Source organism: Podarcis gaigeae, assembly GCF_964106915.1.
Source record: "Podarcis gaigeae genome assembly, chromosome: W".
Taxonomy (NCBI): domain Eukaryota; kingdom Metazoa; phylum Chordata; class Lepidosauria; order Squamata; family Lacertidae; genus Podarcis; species Podarcis gaigeae.
In genome coordinates, this window is record NC_139695.1 from 7,417,315 (window position 1) to 7,433,701 (window position 16,387).

At 42.6% G+C, this 16,387-nt stretch overlaps 1 protein-coding gene and 1 long non-coding RNA gene across 2 annotated transcripts in view; both read left to right on the plus strand.

The window, feature by feature from the left end:
* LOC310836004 overlaps positions 1-16,387 on the plus strand; it is a 208,168-nt gene that overhangs the window by 37,754 nt on the left and 154,027 nt on the right. The window lies entirely within an intron of this gene.
* The window catches only part of LOC310835945 (steroidogenic factor 1-like), a gene marked incomplete at its 5' end in the record, with an annotated part of 56,161 nt that continues 55,201 nt past the window's right edge, over positions 15,428-16,387 (plus strand). Inside the window, one exon of the mRNA XM_083720909.1 lies at positions 15,428-15,532. Within this exon, the coding sequence (XP_083577035.1) occupies positions 15,428-15,532 (105 nt within the window). The remainder of the gene's footprint in view (positions 15,533-16,387) is intronic.

Consider the following 16,387-nt stretch of genomic DNA (forward strand, 5'->3'; position numbering starts at 1 on the left):
GCAGGAGGGGAGAGGGCTCCTGCGTTCAGGTTGTGATTGAGGGCTTCCCATTGAAGCATGTGGTTGGCCACTGGGCTAAACGGGCTCCTTTGGCCTGATCCTGCAGGCTCTTCTTAGGTTCTCATGGCACCAGCCTCCATCTCAGCAGAGTGCCTGGCTTGGCAGGGCATCTCTCTGCCCCGGGGGAGACCTTGCTAAGGCCCAGCAGGGCTGAGCAATAAATCAGGCTGAGTTCCTCTTCCTCCCTCATTTTTTTAATGAGCTTCTTCTCTGGCCATGAAAGCCCCCACAAGCATCCTTTAGCAACTTCCTTTCCCCTCCTTCTTTATTTATGGCAAAGGTCCCAGTTTTTCTTCCTTGCTGCCACATTCTGATGCTGGTTTATGAGCCGCATTTCATATCACAATTTCTTTTCTTTTTTTAACATGGTCACGTGGCCATGGAGAAAGCCAAGGAGGCAACTAATCTGTGTCCACCTTGGCCACCATTTGGAGGCGGGAAGTGAATTGGATGAAGGTCCAGTAGCGGCTGGGACTCCTGACACGGGGGTGCCCACGTTGTGAGGGTGAGGGGAACCCCAGTCAATCCTTTCCGGATTGAAACCTAAGCCCAAGGATCTGGCTGTTTCTGCTCCTGGAGACTCACGTGAGGGCCCTTGGCTTCTCCAGCTCAACAGACAACGCAGAGCAAGAAGGATTTCCCAAGTAAGTGATTTAAAGCAGGCCATGCCAAGGCCATTTGCAACAGCTGCAACTCCTCCACTCCTGAAACGATCCCAGCTGAACTGTCCATCCTGTACTCTCTGTGCATTGGTCGCTTGGAAGATTGAAACCCCAGTAAGGTACTGAACTGGGCTGTTATGTACTGAGTTGAATAGGATCCAAACTGCAGCAGTCTGATTGGTCCTAGAACAATAGGATTCAGAATGCAGCAGTCTGATTGGTCCTAGAACAATGCAGCAGTATGATTGGTTAGCAGGAACCACCCAATCATGCTCCAGATAGAAGTGAATCCACAACCTGATTGGCTTACAGTAGAATTCCGGAATTAGCCAATCATGTGCAGCCCATTGTGTAAATAATGTATATAAAGCAGATACTTTGAGGGGACATTCATTCATTCCTCCTCACCACTATGAGCTGAATAAAGAGCATGAAATCACTTTGCGACTCTGAGTATATTTCATGGGCCTAGGTTTCTGCATTGGCTTCCTGCACAGATCCTCTTTTTCTTGGTGTTGCCTTCACAACTCCAGCAAATCTGTGCCTGTCAGACCAGGAGGTGGGAAGGGGGAAGGGGGGCAGGGATGGGGGAAGAGGCTGAGCTGCCTGCCTGCTTGCTCCCCACACAAGGAGGGCCAGTGCTACTCTCTTCCCCAGTGGGCAGGGTGGACGCTAAGCTACAATTCAGGACAGTTTTTGCAGGATCCATCTCAGCTCCAACCTGGACTTAACATGAGTCCATACGCAGCCCCCCCCCCTTTAGACCGCAAGCTCTGTTCTGGAACTTACGTGTGAAAGAAGGAGGTTTTGAGGCACCTAATCATAAGCCTGCATTTTTATCAGAGCTTCTATATTTTATCAAGGCTTGTATTTAAAAATGAGCTTAAAAAAAAAAAAAAGGATTTTCAAATGTTTCATGCCAGGCAGAAAGAACCTTGGCAAGAGGTTTTTCTCCTAAGACAAGGGGGCCCCATTGATTTATAGTAGAAAAACAATTCTCAAAGTCATAAAAAAGGGAGAATTACATATGCTGCCCCAAGGCTGAGAAAACACAATTAAAGGCAAGGGTAAATAGTAAAATAATACCAATGTGCCTCTCAGTAAAATGAGCCAGATCTTCTTTCCAAGGTTGAAAGGCCAAGAGCAGTGAAAAAGGCAACTGGCTTGGCTAGAAGAAAAGAGAGCATTTTTGGGAAATTTTCTAAAGCTGTTGGGAAGAGCTAATGGGAGAAGCATCTAGCTGGCTGGGAAAGGAGGGGGAAAGGGGGGAGGTGTAAACTGAAGAGGCTTCTTTTTAAAAGCTGTTTTTTACTGAGTTCCTTTTTACTTTACAAAGGCTTTATTCTTTTAAAAGGCTACCTATGATAAGTGAATGAAATATATTAGCTTAAATATATTGGCTTAAATGTAATTATGCAAAGGATTTAAGGAATGCTAGATTCTTATTTCATATGGTTGTAAGAGTTGTATTTATCCTGAAATTAAGTCAGCCACCAGCCTAGCCCCCCTGCTAGACAGAAGACGCCATCCAAGCACTCTTGATATATATATGGTTGTCAGGCATTTGTTTAGAAACTTTCAAATGAAGGAAATCTTTCAATATTGATGTGAAACTCAAGATCCTTGACATCTGTTGAACATAAAAATGTAAGATTAAACATTTGTTTTAGAAGGCAATAGGGCAAGGAGGGCAAGGAGGGCAAGAGGTGAGCTGGTAATTAAGATTCCATGTAAGATATATTATTACTTATTTGTCATTTATATATAGCTCTTTGTCTCCCTTATAAGGGCAAGGAAGTGGGTGTATCTTTTGTGGGTGTATCTTTTGTGATTGGTTCTACCAAACAGCCAATAGGAATTTCAACCAGGCTGATTGGACAGAGGCAGCCACAGGAGGAGCAAAGGGGGCTGGATTAAGGGAATATAAGTGCTGGCCAGGATGGCAAGAGGCCAGGCCAGAGCTTGGTAACCATATACCACTGAGCCTCTCATTTATTTGTCTGACAAATAAATTATTATTTTAATTTCTCTATTGCTGCGTTGAATATTTCATTCCAGCTAAGCGTTAACCACAAGCAGGGTGCTACAGTTTCTTTGTGGATAAACAATAGTGCCTTATATATAACCACAGCCTTCTCATACCTGGATGCCTGGAAGCCACCATGTTTCAGTTTAGGAAGTTAGGGCCTCAAAGGGAGTGGAGAATGGCTCAAAATGCTGTAAATCCAGACACCAAGTGAATCTCCTTGCGTGGGGCTCTTTCGTGCTTGACTTATCTTTAAGTGTTAGTTGTGCATCTTATTATAGCTATAGCGATGCATCACAATTTTATGTGTGATTCTTCTGTAAGCTTAAGACTTTTGCAATAAAAATATAAAGCAAGGAGGGGGAGAGATAATAATAATAATAATAATAATAATAATAATAATAATAGTTGTTGTTGTTGTTGTTTGTACCCTGCCCATCTGACTGGGTTGCCCCAGCCACTCTGGGTGGTTTCCAAGACATAAAAACTTAATAAAACACCAAACATTAAAAACTTCCCAATACAGGGCTGCCTTCAGATGTCTACTAATAGTTGTGTAGTTCTCTATTTCCTTGACATCTGAAGGGAGGGTGTTCCACATGGCGGGCACCACCACCGAGAAGGCCCTCTGCCTGATTCCCTGTTGTTCACTTCTCACAGTGAGGGAACCACCAGAAGGCCCTCAGAGCTGGACCTCAGTCAGGGTGGAGACGCACCTTCAGGTACACTGGGCTGAGGCTGTTTAGGGCAGGGGTCAGCAAACTTTTTCAGCATGGAGCTGGTCCACTGTCCCTCAGAACTTGTGGGGGGCTGGACTATATTTTGAAGAAAAGAAATGAACAAATTCCTATGCCCCACAAATAACCCAGAGATGCATTTTAAATAAAAGCACACATTCTACTCATGTAAAAACACAGTGATTCCTGGACTGTCCACGGGCCAGACTTAGAAATTGATTGGGCTGGATCCGGCCCCCAGACCTTAGTTTGCCTACCCATGGATTAGGGCTTTAAAGGTCAGCACCAACACTTTGAATTGTGCTCGGAAACGTACTGGGAGCCAGTGCAGATCTCTCAGGACTGGTGTTCAATGGTCTCGGCGGCCACTGCCAGTCACCAGTCTAGCTGCCGCATTCAGGATTAGTTGTAGTTTCCAGGTCACCTTCAAAGGTAGCCCTATGTAGAGCTTGTTGTAGTAGTCCAAGCGGGAGATAACCAGAGCATGCACCACTCTGGCGAGACAGTCCACAGGCAGGTAGGGTGGAGCTGGTAGACAGCTGCCCTGGATACAGAATTGACCTGCGCCTCTATGGACAGCTATGAGTCCAAATGACTCCCAGGCTATGCACTTCAGGGGCACAGTTACCCCATTCAGCGGTGGAGCAAGCCGATTGGGTGCCTGGAGCAGCACGCGCGCCCTGTGCCCAGGGACAGGGCCAGCTACCCGTGGGGCAGGGCAAGCCAGGGCAAGGCGGGGTAGGACACTCTGTGGGGCCTCCAAGGAGTGTTCCTGTCTCCTCCCACTCAGCCGCCCTACAGCTGAGGTGGAGGTGGCGGGTGGACCGTTTGGGGCAGTGCAGAGCCTGTGCGCGTCCAAGCCACCGTGTCTCTCCCAGGAGAGATGTGTGGCTTGGGTGCGTTGCAGGCCCCACAGTGAGTGCCGCCCTCAGTGGTGACATCCAGCCTCTACTTAGAAACCTCCAAGAAAGGAGAGTCCACAACCTCCCAAGGGAGACCATTCCACTGTCAAACAGTTCTTACCGTCAGAAAGTTTTTCTGTTTGTTTAGTCGGAATCTCCTCTCTTGTCACTTGAAGCCATTGGTTTGAGTCCTACTCTCCATAGCAGGAGAAAACAAGCTTGCTCCCTCTTCCATGTGACAGCCCTTGAGATATATGAAGATGGCTATCATATCTCTGCTTACTCTCCTCTTTCCCAGGCTACACAGACCCAGCTCCTTCAAGTGTTCCTTATAAGGCTAGGTTTCCAGACCCTTGATCATCCTGGTTGCCCTCCTCTGTACACCTTCCAGCTTATCAACATCCTTCTTAAACTGTGGTGCCCATAATTTTTTTACAAAATATAATTTTTATTAAAATTTTTCATTATATCAATTCCAACATCAAACAAATTTTCACAAATTTCAGTTTTTGGACTTCCATCAGCTTCTCTGTCAAACATCCATATTTTCCCATTTTTACACATTTTCTAAGCTTAATATTGCATTTTAATATTACTTTTTCAATTCTCTTTCTGTTTAACAAATATTCCTCTACCTTTCACAAAGCCTCTTTAAATCCCACTAGCGTTGTTTGTTCATCACATGTACTTTTCAGATATTCAGTAAAATTTTCCCAGTCCTCGATGAACTTGTGTTCCTGTTGATATTTAATCTTCCCAGTTAGTTTATCCAGTTCAGCATAGTCCATAAGTTTCATTCTCCATTCTTCAAGTGTCGGTATTTCTTCCTGTTTCCATTTTTGGGCGATTAATATTCTTGCTGCTGTTACTGCGTATTGAGTTTATTGTCCCTTCTATTTATTTCACTTCCTATTATTCCTAACAGAAATGCTTTCTTACACTCCCACCACATATGAAAAAGGGTTCCTTCTTTTTCTTTACATTTCCAACACTTATTACATGTCTTATACATTTTTGCTAGTTTAACCGGTGTGATATACCATCTATATGCCATTTTCATAATGTTCTCTTTTAACGCAGTACATGCTGTAAATTTTATATTTACATTCCATACTTTTTCCCACTCATTCAATTGTATATTGTATCCAAAATCTTTGGCCCAATGTATCATCACCGACTTTACTTCTTCATCCATTGTTTGCCATTCTAACAACATTTTATACATTTTTGACAATATCTTATAATCACTGTTAATTATCTCTGTTTGAAATTTCGATTCTTTTTCTGCATATCCACTCTCTTTACAGTCCTTTTTAAACATTTCATTTACCTGAAAATAATGCAACCAATCAAACACAAATTCTTTTACTTGTTCATATGGCCAGTGTGGTATAGTGGTTAAGAGCGGTAGTCTCGTAATCTGGGGAACCGGGTTCGCGTCTCCGCTCCTCCACATGCAGCTGCTGGGTGACCTTGGGCCAGTCACACTTCTTTGAAGTCTCTCAGCCCCACTCACCTCACGGAGTGTTTGTTGTGGGGGAGGAAGGGAAAGGAGAATGTTAGCCGCTTTGAGACTCCTTAAAGGGAGTGAAAGGCGGGATATCAAATCCAAACTCTTCTTCTTCTTCTTCTTCTTCTTCTTCTTTTCCACTTTCCTCCTTCTTTAATTATTAATTCTCCATATGTAATCCAGTTCCCTCTCATATTGATTTTCTTTACGCTCATAACCTCTAATGGGGACAACCAGTGTGGAACTTTAGGTTCTAATATATTTTTATACCTATCCCATATTTCTATTAAGGATCTCCGGAAAATATGATTCTCAAAACCTTTGTGGCTTTTCTTCTTCTCCAACCATAGATACGCGTGCCATCCAAATCTGTTATCAAATCCTTCTAAATCTAAAAGTTTGTTATTTTTTAATTTTATCCATGCTTTTAACCAACAGAGACAGGACGCTTCGTAATATAATTTCAAGTCTGGCAGGGCAAACCCTCCTCTTTCTTTCGCATCTGTTAATAACTTAAATTGTATTCTTGGCTGTTTACCCTGCCAAATATATCTTGAAATTACTCTTTGCCACTCTTTAATAATCACAGTCCCTTTGATTATAGGAATCATTTGAAATAAAAATAACATCTTTGGAAGCACACTCATTTTAATCGTCGAGATTCTACCCCCAAAAGAGAGTTTCATCCTTCGCCATATCTCCAAGTCTTTTTTAATTCCGTTCCACACTGGTACGTAATTATTTTGAAATAAATCAATATTTTTGGAAGTTAACCATATTCCCAAGTATTTCACCTTCTTCGCCACTTCAATCCCTATTTTTGTTGCATTATTTCTGTTACATTATGGTCCATGTTTTTTACAATTACTTTCGTTTTTTTCTTATTTAGTATAAACCCGGCTACCTTACCAAATTGGTCAATCTCCTCCAGTACCTCATTTAGACTTTTTAATGGATCTTCTATCGTTATTACCAAATCATCGGCAAAGGCTTTAACTTTATATTCATTCTGACCTACTGTCACCCCTTTTATTAGTTCATTTTGTCTAATCGAATTCAAAAGAACTTCCAGGACCATTATAAATAACAGTGGCGAGAGAGGACATCCCTGTCTTGTACCTTTCGATATCTTCACTTCTTCCGTAATCACACTGTTAACAATCAGTTTTGCTTTCTGTTCTGTATAAATCACCCTTATTCCATTATAAAAATCTTTTCCAACCTCCATATACTCTAAATTTTTTAACATAAATTCCCATGATATATTATCAAAGGCCTTTTCTGCATCTACAAACATTAGTATAGCTTGTTTCTCATTCCTGGCAGTCAGATATTCCAAAATAGTGATTATATTTCTAACATTGTCTTTCATCTGTCTGCCTGGGAGAAAACCAGCTTGATCTTCATGGATGAGTTCTTGCAGAACCTTTTTTAATCTTTTTGCTAATATTCCAGAAAAAAAAATATAATTTGTATTCAACAAAGAAATCGGCCTATAATTCTTAACTTGTGATAAATCAGAGTCTTGCTTGGGAATAAGTGTAATGAAGGCTTCTTTCCAAGATTCCGGGATATCTTTTTCCTTCAAAATGTTATTCATAACTTCTTTCAGTGGTACCGTCAGGATATGTCTCAGTTCTTTATAATAACAAGATGTAAAACCATCTGGTCCTGGAGCTTTCCCTCTTTTTAATTCTTTTATGACCTCTATTATTTCCTCATTCACAATTGGGGCGTTCAGTCTGTCTTTCTTTTCTGTCGGGATCTTCTGCACCTTTTTATCTTTTAAGTATCTTTCTATTTTCTTCATATTATTCTTTTCTCTGTTTCTGTACAAATGACTATAAAAATCCAAGAATCCTTTCCTGATACCTTTTGGATTTTCTATTTCTTCTCCATCCACAACAATTTTATTGTGTTTTGTTCCTTTCTTTTCTTAATTTGCCACGCGAGCCATTTGCCCGACTTGTTAGCAAACTCAAAGTTCTTTTGTCTTAACTTTTTGATGTTCCATTCCACCTCTTTATTTATTATCATAGCAAATTGTGTTTGCAGAACTTTAATGTTTTGTTTTATCTTTGAATTATTGGGTTTCTTGATTAATTTTTGTTCATTCTCCATTATTTGTTTTAAGATTTCCTTCTTTCCTCTCTCTATATATTTATTTTTAATTGCATTTTGCTGAATGAAGAATCCTCTCATTACCACCTTACTTGCATCCCAAACTGTGCTCATCTTTGTGCCTTTATTACAGTTGTCCGTGAAATAGTCCATCAACTTCTTTTGTGCCTCTTGTATGATTTTTTGATCTTCTAAGAGATAATCGTTAATTCTCCATCTGAATGATCTTTCTTCATAACCTTTTATCTCCAATTTTATTGGGCTGTGATCCGAAATTACTCTAGGTTGAATTTCAATTTGAAGAATTCTTTGAGTTAATTCATTTGAGACCCAAATTTGATCTATTCTTGACATTGACTGATTTGGATCTGAGTAGAATGTAAACTGTTTTTCTAATGGATGTCTAAGTCTCCAAATGTCAATTAGGTTACAATTCTTCATCATCGAAAGAAAAGTCTTGGGTAGTTTCCCCTCTTTGCTAACATCTTTGTCTCTTAATCTGTCCATTTCCATTGAAACTACTCCATTCATATCTCCCATGACTATAATTTTTTGTCCATATATTCAAACAGTCTTTCTTCCAAATTTTTATAAAAATCAGTCTTATTTCCATTAGGTGCATAGATCCCGATAATTATTAATTTTTCGCCTTGCCATTTGATCTGGATAGCAATAATTCTTCCTTCTTCATCCTTAAAAATTTGTTCAGCTTCATTTTTTTTCTTTACATATAGTACAATCCCTCTTTTTTCCCCTTTGTCAGAAGATATGAATTCGTTTCCTAATCTGTTATTAATCAAAAAATTTCTATGTTTCCTTGCCACATGTGTCTCTTGTAGACATATAATGTCCAAAATTTTCTTTTTAAAATAATATTCAATTTTATTTCATTTTTTAATCATTCATTCCATTAATATTCCAACTCCACAATTTCAGCGCCATGATGACTTCCTGATTAAAATTAATTTAAATAATTAATCTTTATGATATGTCTATATCTTGTTCTTCTTCCTCTTCCTGTTCCTTGTCCGAATTCTCTCCGTTCTCTCCCCTTCTCTCTTTCAAGTGCTTCCCTCCCATAGGATCTACTCCTCCAGCTGCTCCCTTCTCCTCCTCCTCTTCTACTGTCAATTCCTTGTGCCCATAACTGGACACAGTATTCCAGATGTGTGGGATGTGAAACACAAGAGCAGTCAAGTACAACATTCCTAGAGTGAACATGTTTACACATGGGGAGGAATGTTTGTCCATCCAGCAGGTAAACTTCCTGTTTCCTTCTGGGCTGGGACAGACTTCCTCTGCATGTGACTAGAGGTGGGTGTGGCCTCACCTGTGCAGGTAATGACAAAAGCACAGGGCAGCCATCTCTCTCTTTTTTACTATATGCATCGAAGATACAACATCTGCTTATGAGATAGTTTCCAGGTGTATGTTACTTTTCTAAGATAAGTCTGCTTTCTGGGATCTGATTGTGAACAGAATGTGAGTAAACTCTTTTTATTCTTTTATAGAAGACTGTGTCGTGTCTTATCTTTTATGAGTAAATAAGGGGAAAATACCAGAACAGTTATTATAGAGGCTTTAGCGAGCCTGACCAAATGCATCCACTGTGTGTTTAAAAAGGGGAATGTTACTCTGCTAAACTGTGAACTTGTTAACACAAGTTGGAAAGGCTATAACCAAACAATATATCCTCTCCTGCATCCCTGAACTTTCGCACAAGATGTGGTCTGACCAAAGCAGAATAGAGTGGGACTATGACTTCCCTTGATCTGGACACTTGACTTCTGTTGATGCAGCCTAGAATAGCATTAGCTTTTTTATTTCTGCTGCTGCATCACACTGTTCACTCATGTTCAGCTTGTGGTTCACCAAGACCCCTAGATCCTTTTCACATGTATTGCTAGTAAGCCAGGTGTCCCCCTATCTTATATTTGTGAAGCTGGTCCTTCCTGCCTAACTGAAGAACCTGACATTTGTCCATATTGAAATTTGTTTTGTTAGTTTGGGCCCAGTTCTCCCATCTGTTATAAGGTCATTTTGAATTCTGGTTCTGCCTTCTGAAGCATTAGCTACCTTTCCCGTTTTAGTGTCATCTGCAAATTTACTTCCTTCACCTAAGTTGTTTATAAAGACATTGAATGATGACAGGCCCAGGACAGAACCTTGCAACACCCCACTTGTCACTTATCTCCAGGATTACAAGGAACCATTAGTTAGCACTCTTTGTGTTCAGTCAGTTAACCAGCTACAAATCCACCAAACAGTTTCTTTGTTCAACCCACATTTTACCAGCTTCCTTGCAAAAATATCATGGAGGCATTTGTCAAAATCAAGATACACTTTGCCTAGAGTGTAAGGTCCAACAAATTCACCCATTGCCTTGCTGACAATTTCATTTCCCAGAAGGTGGAAGAAGCAACAAGGGGATCACCCATCTTGGACCTGGTCCTCACCAACAGGCCCATCTATTCCAACATTCATTTCTCACAGTGAATAAACAGTTACCTCTGAGAAACCAGCAAGCAGGACTCAAGCACAAGAGCCCTCTCCGCTCCTGTTGTTTCCAGCAACTGGCATTTGGAAGCATAACGATTTCAAACTATGAAAGCAGAGCACAGCCATCAGGATTGGTAGCTATTGATAGCCCTCTCCTCTTCCATTAATTTGTCTGATCCTCATTTAAAACAGTTCCAAGTTAGTGTCTCCTGTGGGAGCAAGTTCCACAGTTTAACAATTTGTTAAAGTGGAAGGGTGCAGCATTCCCTAAAATGGGCCAATCAGCAACCAGGGCAGGCAGTGGGAAAGGGGGTTGGTTTTTGGGTGCAGCAACCTGGGAGGCACTTGGGGTGAGGGTGGGGCACACAAATGTTTTTTTTTAAAAAAAAAATTCAATGCAAAATCATAACAAAAATTACAAACATTGAATCCAAAATAATACTATACAAAAAAAATATGGAACATACAAAAAAAGGAAAAAGAAAAAAAGCAGAGGAAACAAAACAAAACAAAAACGAAAAGGCACACGTCTACAGAAAAAAAACATATCGTTATTATAATCTAGTCATTACATACATATACACATATTGACTTCCTTTGTTCTAAGACCTCAAAAAATTTACTCTTACTGTATTGTTGTGTCTAATTAGATTACTTCCATCTTTGTACTTTTTTTTTTACAGCATTTTTCTTTTTCTTTAACCCTGTAAAGCATCATTCATTACATACCGATATACTTACTCCAGAACAATGTTTTTTTTATATACTCTTTAGCACATCCCCATTCTTTTAATAATTTCTGGTCCGATTGTCCCCTTATGAATGCTGTGAGTCTTGCCAGATTTATGTATTCACAAAATTTAATTTGCCATTCTTTCACTGATGGAATTTTTCTCCCTTTCCAGTTTTTTGCTATAAGCATCCTGGCAGCTGTTGTTGCATAAAGGAATACTTTCCTTTGATTGTCGGGAATATCGTTTGTGATTAAACCTAAAAGGAATGCCTCCAGTTTTTTACTGGAAAATATTTTAAACATCTTTTTGAGTTCTTCATAAATTTCATTCCAGAATTGTTTAATAGGTCGGCATTCCCACCACATGTGAAACATTGTTCCTATTTCTTTTTTGCATCTCCAACAGGTATTTGATTTTAATTTGTAAATTTTAGCCAATTTTACCGGAGTTAAGTACAGTGGGGCACACAATTTGTGGGGCACACCAAAGGTTCACCTCCTTCCAAATTGCCTAAGCCTTGGGGGATGGCCTTCTGTGACACCATTTCCTCTCTTTCCTCTGATTTTTCTCCTGCCATAGAGGTTATTCAGGGGTCAGCAAACTTTTTCAGCAGGGGGCCGGTCCACTGTCCCCCAGACCTTATGGGGGGCCGGACTATATTTTTTTGGGGGGGTGAATGAATGCCTACGCCCCACAAATAACCCAGAGATGCACTTTAAATAAAAGCACACATTCAACTCATGTAAAAACACGCTGGTTCCCATACTGTCCACGGGCTGGATTTAGAAGGTGATTGGGCCGGATCCGGCCCCTGGGCCTTAGTTTGCCTACCCATGGATTATAATCATTTGTAGGAGGAGCACTGCATTCAGCTCCCTCAGGGCCCGTTTTTGTTTTTCAATTGTGTACAAAGGTATTTCAGGAAGAACTCTTGCTTTGCTTGGTCTTTAGCTTTTTCTGTCTTTTGGTTGTGGTGCTGAGGTCCATCTGGTTGTTTTCTATCAGCTGTAACTCACTAAAAAGATGAATACATTTTCTATAGAAGATTAAGCTGTAGCTGTAAAATTTAAAATGAAGTGTATTTTCACTTCTTGTGTGTGTGTGTGTGTGTGTGTGTGTTACATAACTACCAAGCAACTCCACGGTCTATCTATTTCATTTATACATAAAAAAGAATTCCAATGTATGTACTACTTGAAAACTGATTGCCTTCTTCAAAATATAAAATAAAAGTAAACTATGATTAGGAATGTATAAGATATAACAAAAAGTAATCTGAATAAAACTGCGCCTCTCAGAGTTCTCTACGGGGCCCCCCTGACGTCTGCGCCCTAGGCGGCTTTCTAGATGTCCTGATGAGAGCCCCAGCCCTGTGTGCGTGTGAGCGGGGGCGGGGGGGGGGGAGGCTGCACTGAGCGCCTTCAGGGGATCCTTCCTGGCCTCTGACAAGGATCTCTTGGCCCTTTCAGCCTGGTGGGACTCTGACTCCCATCAGCCCGAGGAAGCACAGTCAATGGCCAGGGACAATGCGAGGAAACCTACTGTTTTGTTCGCTTTCGATTCCTTTTGCAAGTGCATTACATTTTGCCTTTTCAACTGTCTGAAGCAAGTTGAACTCGTGTATAAAAAAGTGTTTCAGCTCAGCCTCTCTGAGATAACCCACGAAATAATCCAGTAGTCTATTGAAGCATTTGTCGAGATTTGCTGCAATCCATTCATCATCATCACGGGACCACTTGGTACATGCATGAAAAAAGGCAGTTTTGGCAAGGTAAGAATGGACGCGCAGCAACATCGCGCTCGCTGGCCCTGCCGGAGAGTGGCGCGCACATTGAGGAAGAGCGCAGGGGAAGAGCGAAGCCAGGCTGGAGCGCTTCTGTCTGTTGATAGATGTTTCCGGGGATGCTGAAAGCCTGCAGAACCCGAACCCAAACCCCTGGGTCCGCCTTGCTCAGGGCCTCAGAGGCTCTCCAAGGATTTCAGGGAAGGAGAGTCTCTCTCAGCCCTGCTTGGAGATGCTGAGCGGGATACACTCAGGACGTCCTGAGCGGGAGGCGGATGCTCTGCCACTGAACCATGTCGGTCCTTCGCCTCTGCGCCCTGTAGCACATCAGCAGCACCCAGAGGAGACCTGGTTGGGGGAAATACTCTTGTGCGAAAGGGAGAACCGCTGCAGAAAGAGGGGCTGCGTTGGCCACTCTCTTTTGTCATGTGGATTTCCCCATCACCGCATTAAAAAAAGACAAAATACTAGGAGCACGTTCTTTTAAATTGCTCATCCCTTCGTTTGAAGGTGGTTCGAAATCCTTTTTCAGGCTTGCTATGGGACATTGGTTTGGCGCGTTCCTCCGTCTTCCGACGCTTCTTTATGTTATGATGATCATGTTTAATGTATCTATTAGCGATACGTGTGTGCTGCGGCTGCTGCCCGAGAGCATAACACACTGGTGGCTTACAATATTATTATTACACAATAAAAAATTTAATACATTACAATATTTTATCATAATTACCGTTTATAATATGTTACAAAGTATAAATTTTAATATTATATAAAATGTATAGTGTACAATCATAGTATAACAAAAATAATATTAATGTACCCCCTGAATTAATAATAATAATATAAATATTTTATAATATTTTATCGTCTTAACATTACTATATCTTAGAGTGTGCTATAAATTATATAACACAATATTGTATAACAACTCTAATATTTATATGTCTTCTGCCCTCAATATATTATTACATAATTATCATACATTCTAATTTATATTAACATGCTATGAATTGTAATATATTATATTTAAAGTATATAATGTTATGGTATAACAGTAAGATTGATATTTCTCCCCGCCTTCCGAATTACCCAAATCTCTAATAATTTGGAGCGTGATTTGCTGAGTGGGTGGAAGAAAATAAAAACGGCACATGAGGCTGGGCGCGGGGAAAACAAATAAAAACCGCCACCCCCGTTTTCTTTTCACCGGCGGTAGCGGCATGAAGTTCTCCGGCTGACGCGTGTTCTCTTTCGACACAGGCAAAGAAAAGATGCTTCCGAGTCTTGTTTTTTTTTCTTCCTGAAAACAATCCGAAACACATTTTGGAAGGGGGGGTAATTTTCCCTCCTCCCTCCCCCACTCTTTTGCTCGGTCCCGGACTCCCCTGAAATCCAGGAAGTCTCCTGGCCGAGGCGAACCGGCCCGGCTGAATCTCCGCGGCGCCTCAGTCTGCGCGCTTTGGGCTGCTGGCCAGTTCCCCGCGCTGACCTTGAGGAGCGAAGCGCGCCACTGGGGAGGCCCGGTCGACATCACACACGCGTGCACCCACCCAACCATCCAGGGTGAGAGAAAACAAACCCGGAGGGAGACTTTTCCCTCCAAGAGGAGACGGCCGCTGAATACGCCCCCCCATGCCCCCGCCCCGTGTTTTCCCGAGGAGCACAGAGTTTCGGTCGCTCCAATCTGGAGTGGGGGGGTGGGGGGGTGGGGGGAAACCAGGGAGGGAACCAACAGAAGGCCCTCGGCGCTGGACCTCAGTGTCCAGGCAGAACGATGGGGGTTGAGACGCTCCTTCAGATATACTGGACGGAGGCCGTTTAGGACTTTAAGGGTCAGCACCAGCACTTTGAATTGTGCTCGGAAACGTACTGGGAGCCAATGTAGCCCTTTCGCCTCCACTGTTGCTCCTGAGTAGCCAGTGCGCCCCGTCGGGGCCTCAAGTGCATGGAAGCCAGTCTCCAGCTGGGCTGATGAGGATGGGACGTTTCGTCTTCGGGCTGCGCCAGGAGGTGGGGCAAGCGGAGATCTGCTCAAAAAGCCGCTGTGGGGGGGGGGGGAGCACTGCCCCCATCGGGTGGGTGGGGGTTCTGACTCCCGACGCCCCACCCCATGGGTATAATGGAGCCCTAACTCTCCACTCCCCAGCGCCCTCCTTCCTCGGCTGGGCGCTTCTTACTCCCGCCTCCCCACCCCCACCCCCTACCTCAAGAGGCGGCGGAAGAGACTGGGCTAGCGCAGCCTTCCCGCCCAGTTATAAAGGCGGCTGCCCTTCCCTGCCCATCGGTCGGTCGGTCGGTGCCGCTGCCAGTCCGCCCTTAGGTCCCGGACCCGCCGCCACCATCACCGCCGATTAAGGCTCAGACGCTGCCCGGCTCTCCTACTTTCAGAGGAGATGATGGATTGCTCCTACGACGATGATCTGGACGAGCTTTGCCCAGTCTGCGAGGACAAGGTATCCGGTTACCATTACGGACTGCTCACCTGCGAGAGTTGCAAGGTAAGGGCCGGCCGTCGAGGGACAGCGACCCGCTCGGGACTGCCTTCCGCAGTCGAGAAAGGGCCTTAGTGGTCTTCTTCTTAGGAAGGAGAGAGGGAAGAGGTTTGAGATCAGGGATCCCCAAATTTGGACCCCCAAAAATGTTTCAGGGCAGCAGCGTGGGCTTGTGGGGTCGGATGCCCTTCTTTAAAAAAAATGCAGGCTCCCCCTTCCCCAATGAACTCCGCTCCACCCGCCGACTGAATAATGACCCCCGGATGGGATTATCATAATAAATGCCGCATTGAAAATTGGCTATCGCCCTGGGCTTCTTAACTGCAGCGCCCTAAAACACCCCAGAGCAAAACCGTCAGTGCAGAAAATTATGGTGGCGTATTTTAATACATGACGCTGGACGTGCGTATTTAAAAGAGGTTCATCTCTCGGCTAGGGATGGGGTTTACAAATATTTGCAGGGCAAAACGGTGAGTACAGGATTGAAAAGGAAACAATTAGGATGCAAACAAAATTTGAATTATTATCGCTATCACTGCTTCATGGTTATATGAAATAGTGATAACTGCTTCAGTATTATTAAAAATAATCATTAAAATTAAGCCATGCTACTAATATTAGCAACATAAATATTGATTAAAATAGCTCCAAAATTATTGTTAAATATATTTTTCTTAAGCACCAAGCCATCCACATCGAACTCTGGATTACCCAGCGCTTCAGAACAGTACTTCATTAACCTCAGAACCTTTCCCATATTCTGTTGAAAATCCCGGTACATATTTCGACCTGTAGAAGCCGTCACTCATCTTAATTTTCTCGGGCCCATCTCTGTAGCGCAGCCCCACAACGCTCGCCCTG